The 19,726-nt window shown below is 35.3% G+C and overlaps 1 protein-coding gene across 3 annotated transcripts in view; it reads left to right on the forward strand.

The window, feature by feature from the left end:
• Window positions 1-4,209: 4,209 nt before the first annotated feature.
• TMPRSS11A (transmembrane serine protease 11A) overlaps window positions 4,210-19,726 on the forward strand; it is a 66,992-nt gene continuing 51,475 nt past the window's right edge. Inside the window, exon 1 of one of the 3 annotated variants that reach the window (XR_012477023.1) lies at window positions 4,210-4,405. Coding sequence is in view for 2 of the 3 variants with exons in the window: in XM_074229328.1 (XP_074085429.1) it covers window positions 4,398-4,405 (8 nt within the window). In the remaining variant the exon portion in view is untranslated. The remainder of the gene's footprint in view (window positions 4,406-19,726) is intronic. The other 2 variants (XM_074229328.1, XM_074229329.1) reach the window with 2 other exon arrangements.

Genomic DNA, 19,726 nt, shown 5'->3' on the forward strand with positions numbered 1-19,726 from the left:
TGCCTCTGTATCACATGTGGGGAAATGATAAGTTCATACAACAGTGTTGCCACTGTGTCTGGGAATTGTGAAGGAGCTGCCCAGTCACTTGTAAATGGTGATCTTGCTATTTTATGCCAGAAATCAGTCAAATATCCACTACAGTTCCTTCAGTTGTTTATTGGTCCTTTTGTTGTTGTTGTTATTGTTTTTGCTGTTTGTCCTTTGTTTTCAAAGAGGAATAATGATATTACATACAGGGTGATTGATGTCCTAAATCATGTATGAATTGGATTTAAGTGAGGAAGAATTGCTCAAAGTCATCCCCTTCAAAGTTATTGAAATCTCATGGCAGGATAAAAGTCAGGATGACTAGCAATAACCCAGGATGACCTTGGCAACTTCCATGACTGATCAAGTCCTAAGCACTCCACAGTTAACTGCTTCAGCCTCCTTATATGACCATTGGAACAAATTGTTCTCATTAGTACATTCTACTGAGAGAAATCTTCTCATGCTTGGGGTAGACACCCCTCTAATTCACCAGGGGATTTGTGGCTTGTTACCCTCAACCTTGTTTAGCCCGTCTGCCAAAATGGTTTACAAGGGTGTGGCTGCCATGCTTGCTACAGTTCCTTGGAGCCATAGGTGAGAGTTCGTTGACAGTTGGACAACAAAGGTAGATGAGACGCCCTAAAGATGGCTTGGCAAGCCCTCACACTAGAGGTACCAGTTTCCCTAAAGCACCTAAAATTAACAAATAAAAAGAGATAATTTTTATGCTATTGGCAGTATTGATCTCACAACCTATAACCTTCCAGCTCAGGAAGGAATAAGAAAGAACTCGACAGATCTTTTCACTCTCATGGATATCCCAGAGGGTCATTGTAACTGAATGTTTTTGGTGAAAAATATGCCTTAATGTCACCTGTAACTTAAAGTTGGGGGCATACTAAAGACAGCTGGGACTAGCTTTGAGGGCTAAAGCTTACTGTGTGAGATACCCACATTATAGGAATGCACAAGAAAAGACAGGCAGTTCCCTACAATAATTATTCACAAGTTAAAACCAAAGCAAAGTATACTAAAAAATAGATTTCTAAGTGAAAAAAATTCTATTAACATAGAAACATTATTCACAGGGGTATTTGGTGTTCTTTGTCTAATTGTAAGCATTCATAATATTTGTTTATTGCTTACTATTTATAATCTCTCTTTAACAGATGAAGTGCAACATAGCCAATAGGAAACAAACACAAACATATAAAATATCTCCTTCAGTGAACAAATAGCTCTAGAGATGTTTATTACTATTGCCTTCTGGAATATCCTTATACAATATAGTAGTTGATGGATTGTTGTTTCTGGGGTGTTTCTGAGATCTTCATGATCTACTTTTGGAGTTTTTTCATTAAAGATACTGGAGTGGTTTGCCATTTCCCTTTCTAGCTCTTTTTATAGATGAGGAAGTGAGGTAAGTAGGGTCACCCAGCTAAAGTATGAGAGCAAATTTGAACCTGTTGACTCCAGGTCAGGTACTCTATCTACTGTGCCATCTAGCTACCCCTCCCTCCATTTTTTTAATGAGAGCAGCTTTTTAAAATGAAGCAGTGTTAGAACATTAACACAAAAATTTAAATTAAGCTGACAAATGTTTATCATATTTAACATGTATTATCTGTAACAAGTTTCTAAGTAAAGTATACAAGTTTAAACATGAGCAAAATTCAAAACATTAATTCTGGCAAATATGCATTCCTGGACTATTTCCAAATAGATACATAAGTGTACTGAGAGGACAATGTGATGTAAGGGGGTGTTCTTAGTTTGTATTCAGGAAATCACAGTTTGCATCTTGACTCTACAAACAAATTGCTTACCCTCTGTGAACCTCATTTTCTTCATATGTAAAATGGGGATTGCAGTGCAATGTATAAACTTAAAAAGTTACTTGGAGCAGGAGAAGTTAAAGTAATTTTCTCTAAGATTCCACAATCAGAGCAAATCAGAAATAAATTTTCAACTAAGTTCTTCCTGACTCTGAAGCCATCTCTTTTATCACCAAGCTATGCTGTTTCTCTTTAATACTTTAATTTGGTGGTTCTCAGAATGTGGTCCATGGCCCCTCTACCACACAAAGACTCAGAGGGCCCATGGGTTCAAGACTATTTTCATAATAATACTAAAACATTTATATAACTCATTTAAAATGTTTTGGGGGGGGGCTCAATTTTTTTTTAGGTTTTTGCAAGGCAAACGGGGTTAAGTGGATTGCCCAAGGCCATACAGCTAGGTTAAGTGTCTGAGACCAGATTTGAACCCAGGTACTTCTGACTCCAGGGCCAGTGCTTCATCCACTACGCCACCTAGCCTCCCCTGGTCCTCAATTTTTAAAATTGAAGATTTGTCCTAAAACCAAAAAATCTGAGAAACATTGCTTTATACCAAGGATAGTTAAGTTGGGACAACTTAAAAGTATCTATATATAAGGTATGTTCACTAAACATTCTAATCTTAGTTGTATCTCTTAATGAAAGTGATCCCTCCCATCTTAACTTGACATAGTGTCACAACTTCTCTGCTTCTTGGCAGTCCTCTTTCTCGATGGACATTTCCAAGAAGAAGGCAACTAGAAGTTAGAAGGCATCCATAGCAAGAGCAGACCAAAACTTAAAGGTGGATGTAAAGGGTTCTTCATAATACCATTTGGTTGACCTTTTTGGCAGAAGACTTTCTTCCTTTTAATTGAATTAGTCTGAAAAGGAAAGTCAAACTGAGATGAATAAAACACAACCAAATACACTGCATAGGTAGTCAAATAAAATATCCTCTTCTTTAAATTTTGGTAGTCAGGTTGTAATACCATCTGCAGATCGTCTGGATAAGGGAAGCAGCTTCTTTTAAAGTTATTCTTTTAACTTGTTATATTATTCATTACACTAACAATTAACCAGGTGTAGACATGTACCCCAAAAGAGTCAAAGAGTGAAAGGTCCTATAGAAGTCAAAATATTTATTAAAATATGTAACATATTTGTGATAGTAAAAGACACCAAAATAGGAAGAGTACCTAGTAACTGAAGAATGATTAAATAAATTTTGATATAGGAGTGTAGTAGAATATTCTTGTGTGCCTACCACAGTGTCTAGCACATTGCAAATTACTTAATAAATCCTGATTTATTAACAGATTGAAAAGAAATTATAAACATAATCCATAGAAGAACAGCAGAACTGATGCAAAGTGAAGTTAGAGAATCAGGAAATTAATATTTAGACTGTCTTTAATAATGTAAGTGGAAATGACCAACCCCCCCCCCCCCCACAAAACCCAACAATGAGTAATTGTAATGACTGATCTCAAAGAAATGATAAGGAAATATACCTCTCTTCATTTTCAGAGGTGAGGGACTATGAATGTTGAGTCATGCATATTCAGTCAGACTCAGTTGATTTATTAGTTGATTTCTCTTAATTTTGTTTAAAAATCCTTATTATAATGGAAAGTTTGCTGGGCAGAGGTGAACAGAAGATTATATTCAGAAGTTAATGTAATTTAAGAACATTATGCATCAATAAAATAATTTTAAATGAAAACCATTCAGGTTGGTATTGTGATTTATAATTTCAAAGTACTTTATATTGTTGTTGCTGTTCAGTTGTGTTTGATACTATGATCCCTTTTGTGTTTTCTTGGGAAATATATCTATATATCTATATACATATAGATATATAAACTCATTTGTCCCTTACTGCAATCCTGTGAAATGGATACTAAACAATATCATTCCCATTTTACAGAGGATAAAACTTAGAAAGAATGACAGAATTAGGCTACAACCCAAGTCTTTTTGATTCTAAGTCCAGGGCTCTTCACATTACTGAACTTTCATTTAATGTAAATTTCCCACCAATCTCATACATACAGTCTCTGGGAGACAGACAAGAAATTTTCACATACAAGTCTTCAATCATAATCCAATATACATATTTTTGAGAAATATTAATTAGCTACGAATGCTGGAAAAATAACTTGTCTGTCCGATTAGCTACTTTTGCTCTATGTATGTATACGTACATACACATAGATAAACCAGTAATTTTTTTCAGATTCTTAATCCTAGTGCATTCCTACCATATTTCTCATGAAAAACCTTACAGTTTCTTCTCCTTTATTTAATTGGCCAAAACAAAGAATTTCTTACTGGAACTCTAATAGGTCTTTTGACTTCTCTTTAAGCTATACTGGTTAAGGCTGCTCTGTCCAGACTCGTTTGACTAGTTTTATCTCAACTTACTTGTAATATGTTTCCTTCATTTCTTCCAGGACACAGATCTCTAATATCTCCCAAGATGTCACACATTTGATTGGAAATTCTTAATCAGTGTGCAGACCTAAAAGATCTCCTCAGGGGACAATGTATCGGTAAGTTCAAGTTATATCTTTGAATATTTGATTATTAAGCAAATACTGGGAAGGATAACAATGATTCCATTCATTCATTTAACTGAAGTTTGAATTCAGCTAGGTTTTTTGGTTTTTGGTTTTTTGACATTATCACAGAATCCTAGATTAAGAAACACAACTATTTTCAAACTAAAATGATGATTTATGATCAATGCTTTGCTCTACTATTCCCTTCCCCAACCACAAAATAAGAGGCAGAATCTGATAGGTAATTACTGAAAGTACTAATTAGTTCTTTGATCATTTCTGTTGTAGATTGATTTTTTGTTTGTTTTTTAAACTAAGTTCCTTGGGTATCCAAATAAATTTGATTAGCCTTTACTCTACCATTATATCTTTCCTTTAATTATTTTCCCTCGTGGCCTAGAGTTGGTATATGAAGTCAAGTGCAGGGATCAGTAAAAATCTAGTGCTACCTCTGTTTAGATCTCAAGATACCTGGGACTCCTCTTTGGGAATAAAGAGAGGAGAATGAAAACAAAGGATGCAAAGGAAAAATAAAACTACTCTATTTCATTTTTTTTCTCATTTTGGAAAGGAAAAGTATTAATTACAACTTAGCATTCTATATAAAATGATATTTATTACAAGAAAGTTCATGCAAAAGAAAAATTAAATTGATGAATACTAACTTACTATTGCTTAGTTACATAGCATTATAGGGTAATGGCAACAATGTTCAAAGTGCTTTCACATGTACTATCTTTTTAGCTCTTTGGGGGAGGTAGGTAGGACAGATACAATGAAGTTTCTTTTAAAGATATGGAATCTTGAGCACAAAGATTAGCACTGAATATAGAGCATAGATTTAATTAATCCCACTTTTGTACACTTTCTTTCATACCCATTCATTTTGTAAGTGGCTAAAATACCAGGTGATGACAAGAGATTGGAATTTGGTTCCCAAAATACTACTGATCCTATGAATTTCTTTGCCAGCAAAAGATAGAATAAAAAGTCAACACCTTAATTATGCCCCAGGAATTGTGGGAATTTTTTTTCAGTGGTGTGTGACTCTCCATGAGTCTTTTCTTGGAGAAGATACTGGAATAATTTAGAATTTTCCTCTCCGGTTCATTTTACAGATGAAGAAACTGCAGCAAGCAGGGTTAAAGTGACTTGCCCAGGGTCACAAAGCTATTAAGTGTCTGAGGCCATTTATGAACTCACACACATGAGTCTTCCTGACTTCAGACCTAGCACTCTTTCCACTACCAACTGCCCCAGGAATAAGGGAATAAGTATTCTTTTTGAGATAATAACTACACTATCATGAGTTTGAGTTCTACAAAGAAAGATGAAAACCCATTTAGCTCTGTGCTTTTCACACAGTTTTTCTTGAATTTTTCTTAAAGTTTTTTTTAATTCTAGTTTGAATTTAATCAATAAAACTACTTGAATTGGCAAAAGAAAGCCAGTCCTTTGAGAATGGGTCTTCATGATTTAGGCACTGAATTTTTAATCTTCTGACCTTTAATTAAAAATAAAAATTCTGCCCAAGCTATAGCCTCTTATTGCTACCTTGGCTAATTTTTCCTTCACTGTATGCTTCTGGTGTATTTAACAACTTTGGTTCAGAAAATTTTTTTAACCTTCTCTAATGATTCTCCCTTTACTTCAACAGCAATTCCTTCAGTATGCCTTTATTGCTCATTTAATCTCCTTTCTCATTTCCCTGTGGCATTGGCTTTCCCCTAACTCTTTTCTCTAAATTTAATTCCTGGTGATTCATCCACTTTAATACTTCAATAACTTTTACAGTAGCTAACACCCAATTGACTTCTTCACCTTATATTTTTATCCAATTCCCAGAAGTCTCATCTATCCTTCTTCCCAAATGGCTCACCAACCTGTTTAACTTCATGTATGCATAACTCTTAATCTTTCATTCCTAATATTCCCTTTTGGGAACAAGTCTGTTCCAATGTTTCACTGACCCTACCTAACATTGATAAATTTAGTTTCTTTTATATTAATTATTCCATTGCCAAATCTCCCCAAATTTGTTCTTTCAAATGATTAATATCATTATTTATTCTAAAACTTCAAAGTAAAAGCAGTCATCAAGTTAGTGAAATAAAATTTTGAATTTCAGTGTATTCTGAGCCATATACTAACAAAGTAACATCAAAATTACTGATTGCTTTAGGCATCCTAAAATTTGATCAAGCAGACAGTTCAAGCAGTGAGTTGATAAAAAAAAGAATATCAAATTAATTTTGTTTTGTGAAAAAAGATGGTCAGTTGTGCTAATAAGTTAATAGGTATGAAAGTGATAGAGCATGTTATTGGTTTTATCCTGACAGAGATTATCTTGGAAGGTGAGAGAGGACAAAATAGATTATGTCCTAAAGGTACAAAAATAAATCTAGTGGACATGGGGTGAATAAAGCAGTCAAGTCTTAGGAGTTATTTATAAAAGCATTTATTTAATACCACTGTGTATAATGCATATATAGATGCAAAAGTAACTAAGAAAAGAGATGGTTCCTTAATCACAGGATCAGAGTCTTAGAACTGAATGGGGCATCATTTAGTCCAAACAGGAAATAAAAGGAATCTCCATTGAAGTGTACTTCCAAAGTAACTCTCTGGATTCTGCTGAAAATTTCTGAGAAGAGAGAATGATCATTTCTTGGATAGCAACCCATTACATTGTTGGACAGTTCTATCATTTCAGAATTTTTTCTTGACTTTATGTGACCTATCTACCCTTGAATCTTTTTAATATTCTGTTATTTTATTTTATTTATGGCATTATAATATAGACATTTAATACCAGACAATGTGTGAAGTATTAGGGATACAACTATGAAAAAGAAAATCAACCTCTGCCCTCAAGGAGCTTATAATCAAATGAGAGAAGAGAAAACACAAAGAGAACTGAAAAAGACTAAGAAGAGGGGAATGTGGGGCAGAGACTTGGTAGGAAGAAATGGTAGAGAAGTCAAAGTCTAAAAATCAGTGCAATGATTTGGGAAATAGGGAGCTATCTGTCCTATATTCTCTCCTTACATGGAAGTCAAGGAGCTCATGACTTCACTCTCCACTCAGAAGGGGAAAAAGTGTGAAAGAGAGGGGAGGTGTAAATTTCAAGTTTGATTGAATCTTTCAGGTTGTTGGGATTTTCCACTGATGAATTTCCTAAGGCTTGTTGAAGTTAAAAATAAAAGATCCAAATTAGGGTAGTAAAGTGAGAAATGAGAAAATAACATTTACTATATATATATATATATATATATATTTCTCTAATTTTGCAAAGTACTTTAGAAATATTAATCTTGTTTATCCAAACAACAATCCTGGATGGTAGGTGCTACTATTATCCCCATTTTACAGATGAGAAAACTGGAGGTATATAGTAGTTAAATGATTTGTTCAAGGTCATACTGCTAGTAAGTATCTAGGTCAAGAGTTGAACTTAGTTTCTTTTTTACCTAGCTGATGGGTTACTAATCCAGCATTAGGTGAAACCCTTGCTAAACTGATGTAAGCATTTAATATGTGTGTGTGTGTGTGTGTTTGTGTGTGTATGTGTATGTATATATATAGATATTTATATCTATAAATATCTATATATATCTATATATAACTAAATCTGATTTGGTTTAGACTGACAAATCAAGGTTTTCTACAATTCTGTAGACATATGCACACATTTATTTAAAGGATTCAAACTATAGATGTGAAAAAACAATAATAATAGTAATTCACATTCATTGATCATTTTAAAGTCTGTGAAGCATTTTTATCATAATAGGCCTATGAAATAAAATAATTGCTATTAGTACCTTGTTTCCAAGGTCCTAAAAGTTTGTGATTTACAAGTTATAAATAGTTAAGGTGGCACTGAAACCTAGGTCTTATGATGCTAGCATTCTATACATTATGTCACCTTTCCTTTCAAGATGGAGTTTAAATTGTGACCCCATAGGTACCTGTATAGCAAGCCAGAAGAAAATGGTTCTTGAAGCTTTTTTCATGGATAACTTTTTGCTGCCACAACTCAAGAGATTAAGAGTTGGGGGGGGGGGTGGCTAGGTGATGGCTAGGTGCTGCAGTAGATAGAGCACTGGCCCTCCTGGAGTCAGGAGTACCTGAGTTCAAATCCAGCCTCAGACACTTAATAATTACCTAGCTGTTCGGCCTTGGGCAAGCCACTTAACACCATTGCCCTGCAAAAAAAGAGAGAGAGAGTTGAGGGAAAGTGGATCTTGAACTGAACTTGAGGGAATAAAAGACTTTTTTGTACTGGTCTATACTTGGCCATTGACTAGTTATGTGATTTTGGGGAGAAAAAATCACTTGGGCCTTGGTTTATTTCTAAAAGGAGGGGGTTAGATTAGGTAATCTTTGCATTCCTTTGCATGCAATGGGACTCTTTTAAGTATTTTTGTTTTCTGTAAAGTGGAAATGAGAGGACTTGAAAGAGAAATATTAGCCAGTGATGTAGGACCCTGAAAAGCCTGAGCTTCTTCAGTCACCTCCTACTGAAGAACCTTGATTGAATGAGGAGAGAGGAGTATGCCTGTTCAATAATTGTTTAAAAGGAAGAGAAGATAGAGACACACTAGAGTAACAGAACAAGACTACAAAGCCTAAGAGAAAGTCATATTAATTGAACAAAGGACTCCCTGAGAATCAATAGACTTGAAGTCATGAGATCAAAATTCAGATTCAGCTTTGGACTCACCAAGCTGTGAGATCATACAAAAATTGCTCCACCTCTCTGAGCCTGTTTTTTTTTTCATTTGTCATAAAGATGATAAGTATATTGATAACCATTCTCAGGGTTTTTGTGAGCCTCCAAAGAGATAATGAATCTAAAATATCCCATAGACTTTAACATTAGTCTTTAACATTATGTAAATGCCATTTTCTTATTGCAGCAGAGATTTAATATCTTCTTTTTGTTGGGGGGGGGGGAGGCTTCAAAGATTGGAGCTGGGGCATGGAAGAGTTGGGTTCAAACCTATAGTGCTCACCAGAACAGACCAGAAGCACTCAGATCCAGAAGCTACTGGAAATACAAACTTTCTGCAAAGGGATAAGCTGATTTCAGGAAACCAGCTTTTGTTTCTCTCTCTCTCTCTCTCTCTCTCTCTCTCTCTCTCTCTCTCTCTCTCTCTCTCTCTCTCTCTCTCTCTCTCTCTCTCTCTCTCTCTCTCTCTCTCTCTCTCTCTCTCTCTCTGTGTGTGTGTGTGTGTGTGTGTGTGTGTGTGTGTGTGTGTGTGTCTTTTTTCAGGTGGGGAGACTTCAGTGTTCACTCCCTCAAACCTGAGTGTATTTGAAGACAATAGTTACCCCTCCATGTATATGCAAGCATTTATTTTAGTAAAGGCACACTACTCTAAAAGCTAACTCACCAGAGATTGCTTTTACATTATTTTTTTTGTTTCTTTCTTGTTTTTTTAGGATCTGGCAAGACAAATGGGGTTAAGTGGCTTGCCCAAGGCCACACAGCTAGGTAATTATTAAGTGTCTGAGATCAGATTTGAACTCAGGTACTCCTGACTCCAGGGCCAGTGCTCTATCCATTGCACCACCTAGCTGCCCCTACATTATTCTTACTAACAATAACAGTAAGTCTCCAAAGATTTGTGATTATATTAATATGAATAAAATAAAAAAAAAGATTGTGGTCTCCTTTAACCTTAAAAAAAAGTGGGAGAGGAGTTGAAGGAGGAGAGTTCTCAAAGAATATGCCCCAGGACTTGTATTCTTTCACCCTTATTCTTCACCAATCTCTTCTCCCATGTCTATTTCAGCACAAACCACATGTTCTAGGGGGTTCATCAGATAGAACCCCAAATAGGGTGTTAAATGTAAATCTGTGCTTGCTAAGATCCGCTATATTATTCCAATCATGTCATTTAATTGCTGTTTCAAATTTCTCACATATAAAATGTGGATAATAATAGCACTTCTCTCCTAGGGTTGCTGTAAAAATAAAATGAGATAATATTTATAAAATGCTTTGCAAACCTTACAATTCAATTATTTTTATTGAAACCTACTGATATTTTTACCTTGGAGGAAATTTCATGGCACAATCTGATCTTTATAGTCTCAATATATCAATAAACATTTATTAAGGCCTTGTGCTAAGCATGGTGGGGGGGGGGGAGATACAAAAAAGAGGCAAAAAGAATTCCTGCCTTCAAGGAAATTACAATCTAATTGAGGGAGAAAACATGCAAACAAATTTATACAAAGCAGGGTATATTCAGGATAAGTAGAGAATATTAGAAGAGGGAAGGCAGTGGAATTAAGAGGGGTTGGGAGGGGCGGCTAGATGGTGCAGTAGATAGAGCACTGGCCCTGGAGTCAGGAGTACCTGAGTTCAAATCCAGACACAGACACTTAATAATTACCTAGCTGTGTGGCCTTGGGCAAGCCACTTAACCCCATTGCCTTGAAAAAGAAAAAGAAAACTAAAAAAAAAAAAGAGGGGGTTGGGAAAGACTTCCTATGGAAAATGGGATTTTAGTTGGGACTTAATAATGCTTTGGCCTTCTTTCTTGAAGAGGACCATGGTGATACCATTACAAGTGCATGAATTGGATTTGAGTGATAGGGTGCTGTGCTAGGTCACCAGCCTCACTTTCTCCTGCAGAGCCATCTGGATCCAGGGGCCAGATAGAATCAGGACAACTGGAATTATTAGGATTAAGTGACTTGCCCAAGGTCACACAGCTAGTTGTCAAGTGTCTGAGACTGGATTCGAAATCCTATCCTCCTGACTTCAAGGTCAGTGTTCTAGCCACTGCACCACCTAGAAACATAGTTTCTCTTACTTCTAAGTAAGTAGAGTAGCTCCAAAAGATGGTAATGAAGTATTGGGATTATGGTTCTTATTTCTAAGTAAAAACATCCAACAGAAACATGGGAATTAGAAGGAGCCATGTTTCAATTCCGTTTTTGATAAATTCCTAATTGTAACCTGTTAAACTCTCTGACCTTCAACCAATACATGCAGTAATAAAGAGCTTAAGTCTATATCAAATACAGTGAGTGGAATACAAAGAAAAAGGAAAAACAAGCCCTCCTTTAAAGAAACTCACATTTTAAATAGGGAAGACCACACATTCTGGAGTAAATACAAAGTTACTATAGGGGGAAGAATGAGCAACTGCAAAGGGCAAGGGCCTGGAAACAACTGGGTTTGGCCACAATAAGAGACACAGATGAAGAGAGAGCATATCTTAATAGAATACAGCCAGGGAAAAGGAATGGTGATGAGAAGAAACAAGGAGGCTAGTGTGGCTAGACAAGAGAATAAGTGGAAGGCAGTAAGACAGCAGTAAGAAGGAAAGGTATGATGAAGTTGAAATTATTTATATTTAGGGGCAGTCAGGGAGAGCAGTAGATAGAGCACCAGCTGTGGAGTCAGGAGGACCCAGATGGGACTTAAGAAAGCCAGGAAAATCATCACTTGCAATGGAAGAGGAATAGTGTCTAGGCATTATGCCAATTTATTTTTTTATCTAGCCAAGAGGTGGGTCCTTCCTCTTCATTCTTCTCAAGTTGAAACTGATCTTAAAAACTGCAAATAATCCATCAATTTCCATATTTTAGAAATTTAGATTTATGACTTATTAGATTTGCTCAAAGCATATATATATACATACATATATATATATATATATATATATGTATAGCTTAGAATTATCAGAAGCAACTTGATAATTTTACTAAATGGTTTTCTTCCCCTTAAGAATCAGAAACTTATAAGAGAAAAGGACAGTTATTATGAATCACAATTAAGCAAACATATTTTGCAAGCTTCATAATTTTTTCTGATCTCTGAATTTTGGCTGATCTTGGCAATACAACTGCAGAGTGTAATACCTGAGAGTCTCACAATTTACCAAATAAAAGAATTTAGGGTTACTTTTTAAATGAATAGATGAGAATAATGTATAATAACTGCAACAAAAATGTTTTTACATAAAAGGATGCTTCTAAAATATTTAAGGGACACTTTTTATCTTTAGAAATTTTCATTTTCCTTTTTTATAGAGTATTGTTATTTACCATGCTCTTCATAATACAACTAATTATAAACAAACTTTTCCTGCTCAAATGTTTTGATTTCAAATTAATAAGTGAGGTCCAAGTTATGGATATTTTGCAAAAAGTTTCCTAACCTGATTCCCCAATTTCAGGTTCACTTCCAATTAACTACTATATGTAATTCATTTCAATAAGCATTCATTGTGTAACTATTTGCCCAACACTAACTAGTGGTGCATTGGATATAGAGTCAGCCTAGCATCAGAAAGATTATCTTTGTGAGTTCAAATCTAACTTTAGATACCTTTTAGTTATGTAATACTGGGCAAGTCACTTGAGCCCATTTGCCTCAGTTTTCTCATATGTAAAATGATCTGGAGAAAGAAATAGAAAACTACTCCAATGTCTTTGCTAAAAAAGCAAAGAGTTAAACAGGTCTGAAATGACTCAACAGCAACAAGAATACTTCTTGGAGGTTGAAAAATATATTATGAGGTAGAAATGACAATGTGGGAGGCAAGGTAGAGCTGAATATATAAAAAAGAAATATATATTCATTGGTCTTAATGAACTTTTAGTCTTGTGGAAACACTACATAAGAAGTGTGAGCATTAAGCTTTAGTAGGTTAGGACCACACTAAGATTATTGAGAAAACCCCTATTTTTATCTATTTCCATAGTTCAGTGGATGGATGTGGACTCTCCCAGTACTAATTCAGATGAAATTCCATTCATTCTTTCTCATCCTCTTTTTTTTAATACCTACTTAAACAATTTGGGATCTTCTTTTGGATCTTCTAATATTTCTTGGCTACCAATACAAAACTCAGGTTGTCCATCACTCTTTCTTACACTAAATATATCTCTGAACCACTTGCTTTTCCTGTCATATACTTCCTGATTTCTTTTACACTAATTCTTGCTTACTATGCTAGAGTTTATTTATTTATTAATTTGATGTATTAATGTATTTAATCTGGTGACTCTAAAACCATTGTATTCCAGGGTTTACTCCTATCAAAAGATATTACCATGGAAACTTGAAGCACTAGAAATACCTGTTCTTAGAGAGAAACTAATTCATTTCCCCAAAGGTCCTCTGGAGTCTATGACTTTGAACCAGAGGAGCTTCTGAAAAGAAGCCAAGAGGGCATCAACAGAGGAGTTCTCATGCTCAGGGCAAAGCATTTTTCAGGACTCCTAGCCAGATTCTAAAAGAATTAAGCAGAATAAAGGCTACAGCCAGAGGAGAATGGAAGTAACTAAGGGCAAGATTGGATCCAAAGAGGTAGTCATTTAAAGGCAATAGATGGCAGGTGTTGGGACAACTTGAGCTCAATCTCCTCAATTCCTTCAGATTAATCACACTACCTTCACTATGTTCCACATACTATTTGGCATGAAGTCCTAGAAGGTATTCTACCATGACTTGAAGTGGTTAAGGTGGGGAATTGGCCCTTTGTTTTTTTTCTTGGAATTTCCTGAGGTTCAAAATCATGAGTACTTAGAGAATTCCAGGTCTATTGTTTCTAGGATGTACCTTGTTTCTTGGTTAACACCTCTATGAAACTCAAGGTTTCAATAATGTACTATGATTTACAATCACATAGTATAAATAAGAAATTATCAGTTTTAAAAATATTATAGGCTATTAGGAGATTTTTTGATCAGGCAACATTTTCCATATTTACTCAAAAATAATTTCACAAAAAGAAATTTTTTTAAAATAATACAGCAGTAATGGAGTAAAAGAAAGAAAATTATTAGAACTAATAGATAAAAAAAAAGTTGCTTAGCTTAAAAACAAGAATGCAATAAGTCAAAGAGTATTATCCAAAGGTGTAGAGTCCAAAATTGTCCAATCTGCAAGTAAAACTATGGAGGCAGAACTCTGAGTCATAAATCATTACACACTTTGGACCCTCCTCAAATCTTTTTCATTATTTGAGATGCCCCCTTTCTCTGGGGTTTTTGCTTTCCAGTGCTTGATGACCAGAAAATACAGATGAAGCAAACTAAAAATACAGAATCTTACTGATTGACAGACCTTGTCCTTGATCCTCCAGGAGATTCCCATTGATTGAAAAGAAGCCAATAAGCAGACTTTGACAGACTTCTCGGAAGTTCTTATTGAGTCAATGAGCAGGCCCTTGGAATTCACTGAAAAACAGAAGTCCAAACATCTGTGTGGGCCAATAGACTGGTAGAAAGGCATATCACAAGGGGCAGCTAGGTGGCACAGCGGATAAAGCACCGGCCTTGGAGTCAGGAGTACCTGGGGTCAAATCCGGTCTCAGACACTTAATAATTACCTAGCTGTGTGGCCTTGGGCAAGCCACTTAACCCCATTTTCCTTGCAAAAAAAACCTTAAAAAAAAAGAAAGTCATATCACAGTCTGGTCAATAGGGTTAGTTATTGATCAAATATTCATAGTCTTCTCCCTATGTTATGCAATAGGGAGATAATAAAAGATAGATGGGGCAATAAAAATACTGGGGAGTTTTGTTTTGTTTTGGTTTGTTTTGTTTTTTTTTTCACTGAGTCACCAGACATGCTAGGCTTGCTCACCATAACAAGGCAAAAACAATGGTGGAGGTCCTCTAGTTAGCTTCCTATGATTAAACAAGTGAACTTACAATCTGTATCCAAAGATTTGGGGCCTAATACACAGAATTTATAATCACTACCCCCTCTGAAATTGGAATAAAATAGGACCCAATTAATCATCTATCACTGAAGATTGATTTGTGTAGTATTAAAGATGGTTCTTTCTCATCTGTGTATAAATACATTAAGGCATGTCCAATTGAAATACCCATTCTTCTACTAGTCTACAATTTCTACTTCTCCCTTCTATTTACTTCCAAACTTCTTGGGAAAATACAGTCCACACTTGATATATTACTACCTAGTTATAAATATTAATTATTTAGAAAATAATGAAGTTGGGCTAGGTCACAAAAACAAAGAATTAGAGTAGCAAGGAACCTCAGAGGTCATATAACCTCTTTCAGAGATAAAGCCAAAGGAGATTAAATTACCTGCCTAAAGGATCACAGGTCATAACAGGTCCCACTGATTCCAGAGCCACATTTCCTTACCCAAGTTCAAAACTTTGGTGTCACCTATAATTTGTGTTGCATTTATATCCTACATTCTATCAATTTACATCAATTCAGTCTCCTAAATACTTCTGGCAAAAGTTCATTCTTTTCTATTTTAACTGCCACCAACCTACCTTTACTTACCATACCAACTCCTCTTTCTATGTCTAATCTCTTTCCCCTTAGAATTCATCTTTCATACTTTGGTCACTTTTATTTATGATAGGGTCACCCTTCTGCTCAAAAGCTTTCAGTGACTCCCTATTAGAGATCACATAAAGTAAAAATTCCTTTTCTTGGTAGCAAAGTGTTTCTTCTTTTTCAACTTTATCATGCTTTGTTTTTTTCCACATAATTTACATCATATCCAAACTAAACTACTTGTCATCCTCGGCATAGATTTTGTGCTAACTTTTGTGCCTTTGCCTTAGTTTGCTTTCTCCCTTTTGAAATCCTACCAGTTTTTAAGACAATTCAGATCTCACATGTTCCATTTAAGCCTTCCAGGTTTTCCTTAAGTGGAAATAATTTCTCGGCTCAATAATACTTTATACTAATGTACATAAAATGTGTCATTTTATGTGATAGTTACTTGCAGTTCTCTCCCTATTAAATTGCAAACTTCATGGAATTAGGGATTTCATCCTGAATTTATCTGTATTTTCCCTGGAATTATCATCATGGACTGTGCACAGTTGAAGTGCCTTAAGAAATGTTTGTTGAATCTATTAAGGAAATAGCATATGAGTTTGATGTTTTATATGTTTTTTCAGTCCATTCAAATTGATTCTGGTTTCTACAAGGTTATGTGCCAATGTAATAGACCACAAATATTCAAGCACAGGCACATCCCATTCCTGATTATTCATAATGAAATCCATTCTTCTGTGTTTTTCAGGGTGTGTTTCTCTTTGCAATCTATAAACTCATTAAAAAAAACCCACCATGATCTACTTTAACTAATGTGACCCTAACCTGATCTTACATACACACCCTACAAAAGGCTGAAAATCAAATTTAATGAAAGTATTTGAATATTACAAAATTCTCTTCTAATTAAATTGTAGTCTGAACTAAGACAGCCTAGTATAATAGCCAGATTATTGAACCTGGAGTCAGGAAGACCTAGATTCAAATTCTATTTCTGACAATTAACAACTATGTGATCCTGGACAAATCATTCAACATCTCTAAGTTACAGTTTATTCATCTGCAAAGTAGAAGTATTGGACTGGATAATCTTTAAGGCTTTCAGATGTAAAATTTATGAGATTTTATCAGGATTTCTTTCACCTTTGTGTGCTTCAAAATCATAATCCTGGGGAAATCTGATGGTTGACTACTCTTAAATATCTTTCCTTTTTCCTATCAGTCCATTCAATATTTTCCACTGCATACAATTATAATAGACTATTTCTATTGTTTTACACACTGAAATTATTTTTACATTTTCCCACTATGATTATAAGCTAAAGTTCCATTTTAATAGCATTTTTGTTTCTGTTTCACTTCCATCAAACCTAATTAAAGATAATACTATTAAGTTGACACTCTGCCAAAGCTATCCTTGTTTCTTACCAATTGAACTAATTTTGTCTCTCTTCTTTTATCTTTCATTCTGCTCCTTCTTTTCTTCCTCAAAGTAAAATTTTCTTGACAATCAACACACACAAAGTGTTGCCATGATCAATTGTATTCAGTAATACACTTCCAAAGCACCTACTTTTTTCTAAACAATATGACAAACTATGAGGATACAAAGAGAAAACACAAAATAATCCTTGTCTTTGGGAATAAGCTAAAACAGTCTCTGAGATTTTGCAGGTAAAGGTTCCAAGAGGATCAGGTAAGGACCTGAATAAGAGGTATTTCCTGAGCTGAGCCCTGAAGGAAGCTCTAGATTCTAGAAGGGGTAGTGAGGATGGAGTGAGGATAGGACCAAAGTATGTCTATAGGCATGCAAATATAGGAAGTCAAGAGGTGATTGTCATGCTAGTAAACTGCTGATAGATAAATTTCCTGGGGAAAACTGAGTGTTTGAAAGAGGTCAATCTGAAATAAGACTGGAAATGTAAATGGGAGCCAGATTATAAAGGACATTTAGTATAAAGCTGAGGATTTGCATTTTATTATGGAACTGGTAAAGTATTTTCAATAGTGAAATAACATATTCATTTCTATAATTTAGAAATATCAATTTGGAAGTTGTGGGGACAATGGAAGGAGAAGGGAAAGGTTTGGAAGAAGGGAAACCAAGTAGAAGGATATTCCTATAGTACAGTCAAATTTGGTAAGGTCTTGACTTGAGGTCATATCTATGTGAATAGAGAGAGAACATTCAAGAAATATATTTCAGTGGTACAATCAACAAGACTGGCCCAAGGAGGGTGAAGGAAAGGGAAGAGTCAAGGATGATTCTGAAGCTCCTAAACTGATTGATGAATAGGATAGGAGTACATGGAGAAGGATTAGTTTGAAGTTTAAAAAAACTCTTCTATTATATTAGATATGTTTAATTTGATCTATATGATATTCAGATGGAAATGTTCAACTGTCAATTAGTGATAAGGGACTAGAATTCAGGAGGGAATTTAAGACTAGATACATAGATTTTGGGTATCATCTACAGGTTAATTGAATGTTATCAGAGTTGATTGGACAACCAGTTGGTTGTCCTTCATTCTCTACCAGTCAGCACCATACCATCCATACATGGAACTTTTGGTTATAGAAAATGGAGAAATTTTGAATACTCTGGATAAGTTCATTTATCTTGTCAGTATACTTTCCAGGGCTGTACATATTGACACTGAGCTTAACACACACATGTCCAGAGCTAACTCAGTGGGAGGCTCCAAAACTAAGTGTGGGAGAAAAGAGGTAATAGCCTGACTATCAAACTGAAAGTCTACAGAGTCAATGTGCTGACCTCACTGCTGTATGCCTGTGAAACCTGGACAGTCTTCCAGAGCCATTTCAGGAAACTGAATTATTTCCATTTGAATTGTCTGAAGATTTTGAAGATCACCTGGCAAGATAAGGTATCAGATAATGAGACCTTTTCTTGAGTTGAACTGCCAAACATTCAACTCTACTGCTGAGTGCCCAACTCAAATGGGCTGGCACATAACTCAAATGTTAAATAAACTTAAAAAGACTATTTTAAGGAGAACTTGCACAATGGAGATCAGAAATGATGCAAGGATACTCTCAAGGTGTTTCTGCTTCCCTGATTCTTGAACTCTTCCTATTATCTTCAACTTTCTCTCTATTACAGTCCATTGTACTTGTGCACATGGGCAGAGTCAGGTAGCATCTCCATGACTAGAAGTGGAGAAAGTCATGGACATCTCCCTGGGTGTGATGGGGATGTGAGAAGGAATACTTGGTTCTGACTTCTTCATCCTTGAGAGTGTTGTTGGACCAGTCCCAGTCTTGAGGAGACTCAAGTCCACCCACAGTGAGTTGTACTTACAGAGGGTGAGCCACCAAGAGACAGAATATTGAGAGAAAAGAGAAAATACAAGACAGACTACATAATTTATCTGGGAAACAATACACAAACATTAGACTTGAAGCAAAGATATAAATTAATAGTTTGATATAATAAGAATTTTTACAAAACTATATATAATGAAACCTTGGTCTGTATCTATGAGGTAAATTTATGCATTAAAGCACAGACTTGTAACAATTCTAAGCTTATGAAAAGGCTTGTACTAATTCCCTCAGTTAGGGATGAGAAATCTTTAACCATGGGAAGTAGTTTTTTAGCTTCCAGCCCTAAACCAAGAAAGATCCCTCTTTATCACTTTCATGTTGCAAAGCACACCAGACAACTTAAAGAAAAGAATCACTCAGATGTATTTATAAAATCATTATTAAAACATTGCAAATATTGAATTCTAATAATTTTAAAAAATTCACAGAAGCAAGGCAAGCATAAGTTAGGGACCAGTCTTTCCTCCTAAAAGGTATTCCCTCAGCACTCCCACTACTGGAAAGAATGTGGTGCAAAACCTACCAGTCAGACATTTCTCTCCTCTTCATCATCTTCTAAGGTTGCATTAATAATTCCTAAAACATGTACACACACACACACACACACACACACACACACACACACATATATATATATTTTCTCCAGTTTCCTTTACT

This window comes from Macrotis lagotis, chromosome 3, assembly GCF_037893015.1.
Source record: "Macrotis lagotis isolate mMagLag1 chromosome 3, bilby.v1.9.chrom.fasta, whole genome shotgun sequence".
NCBI lineage: Eukaryota > Metazoa > Chordata > Mammalia > Peramelemorphia > Peramelidae > Macrotis > Macrotis lagotis.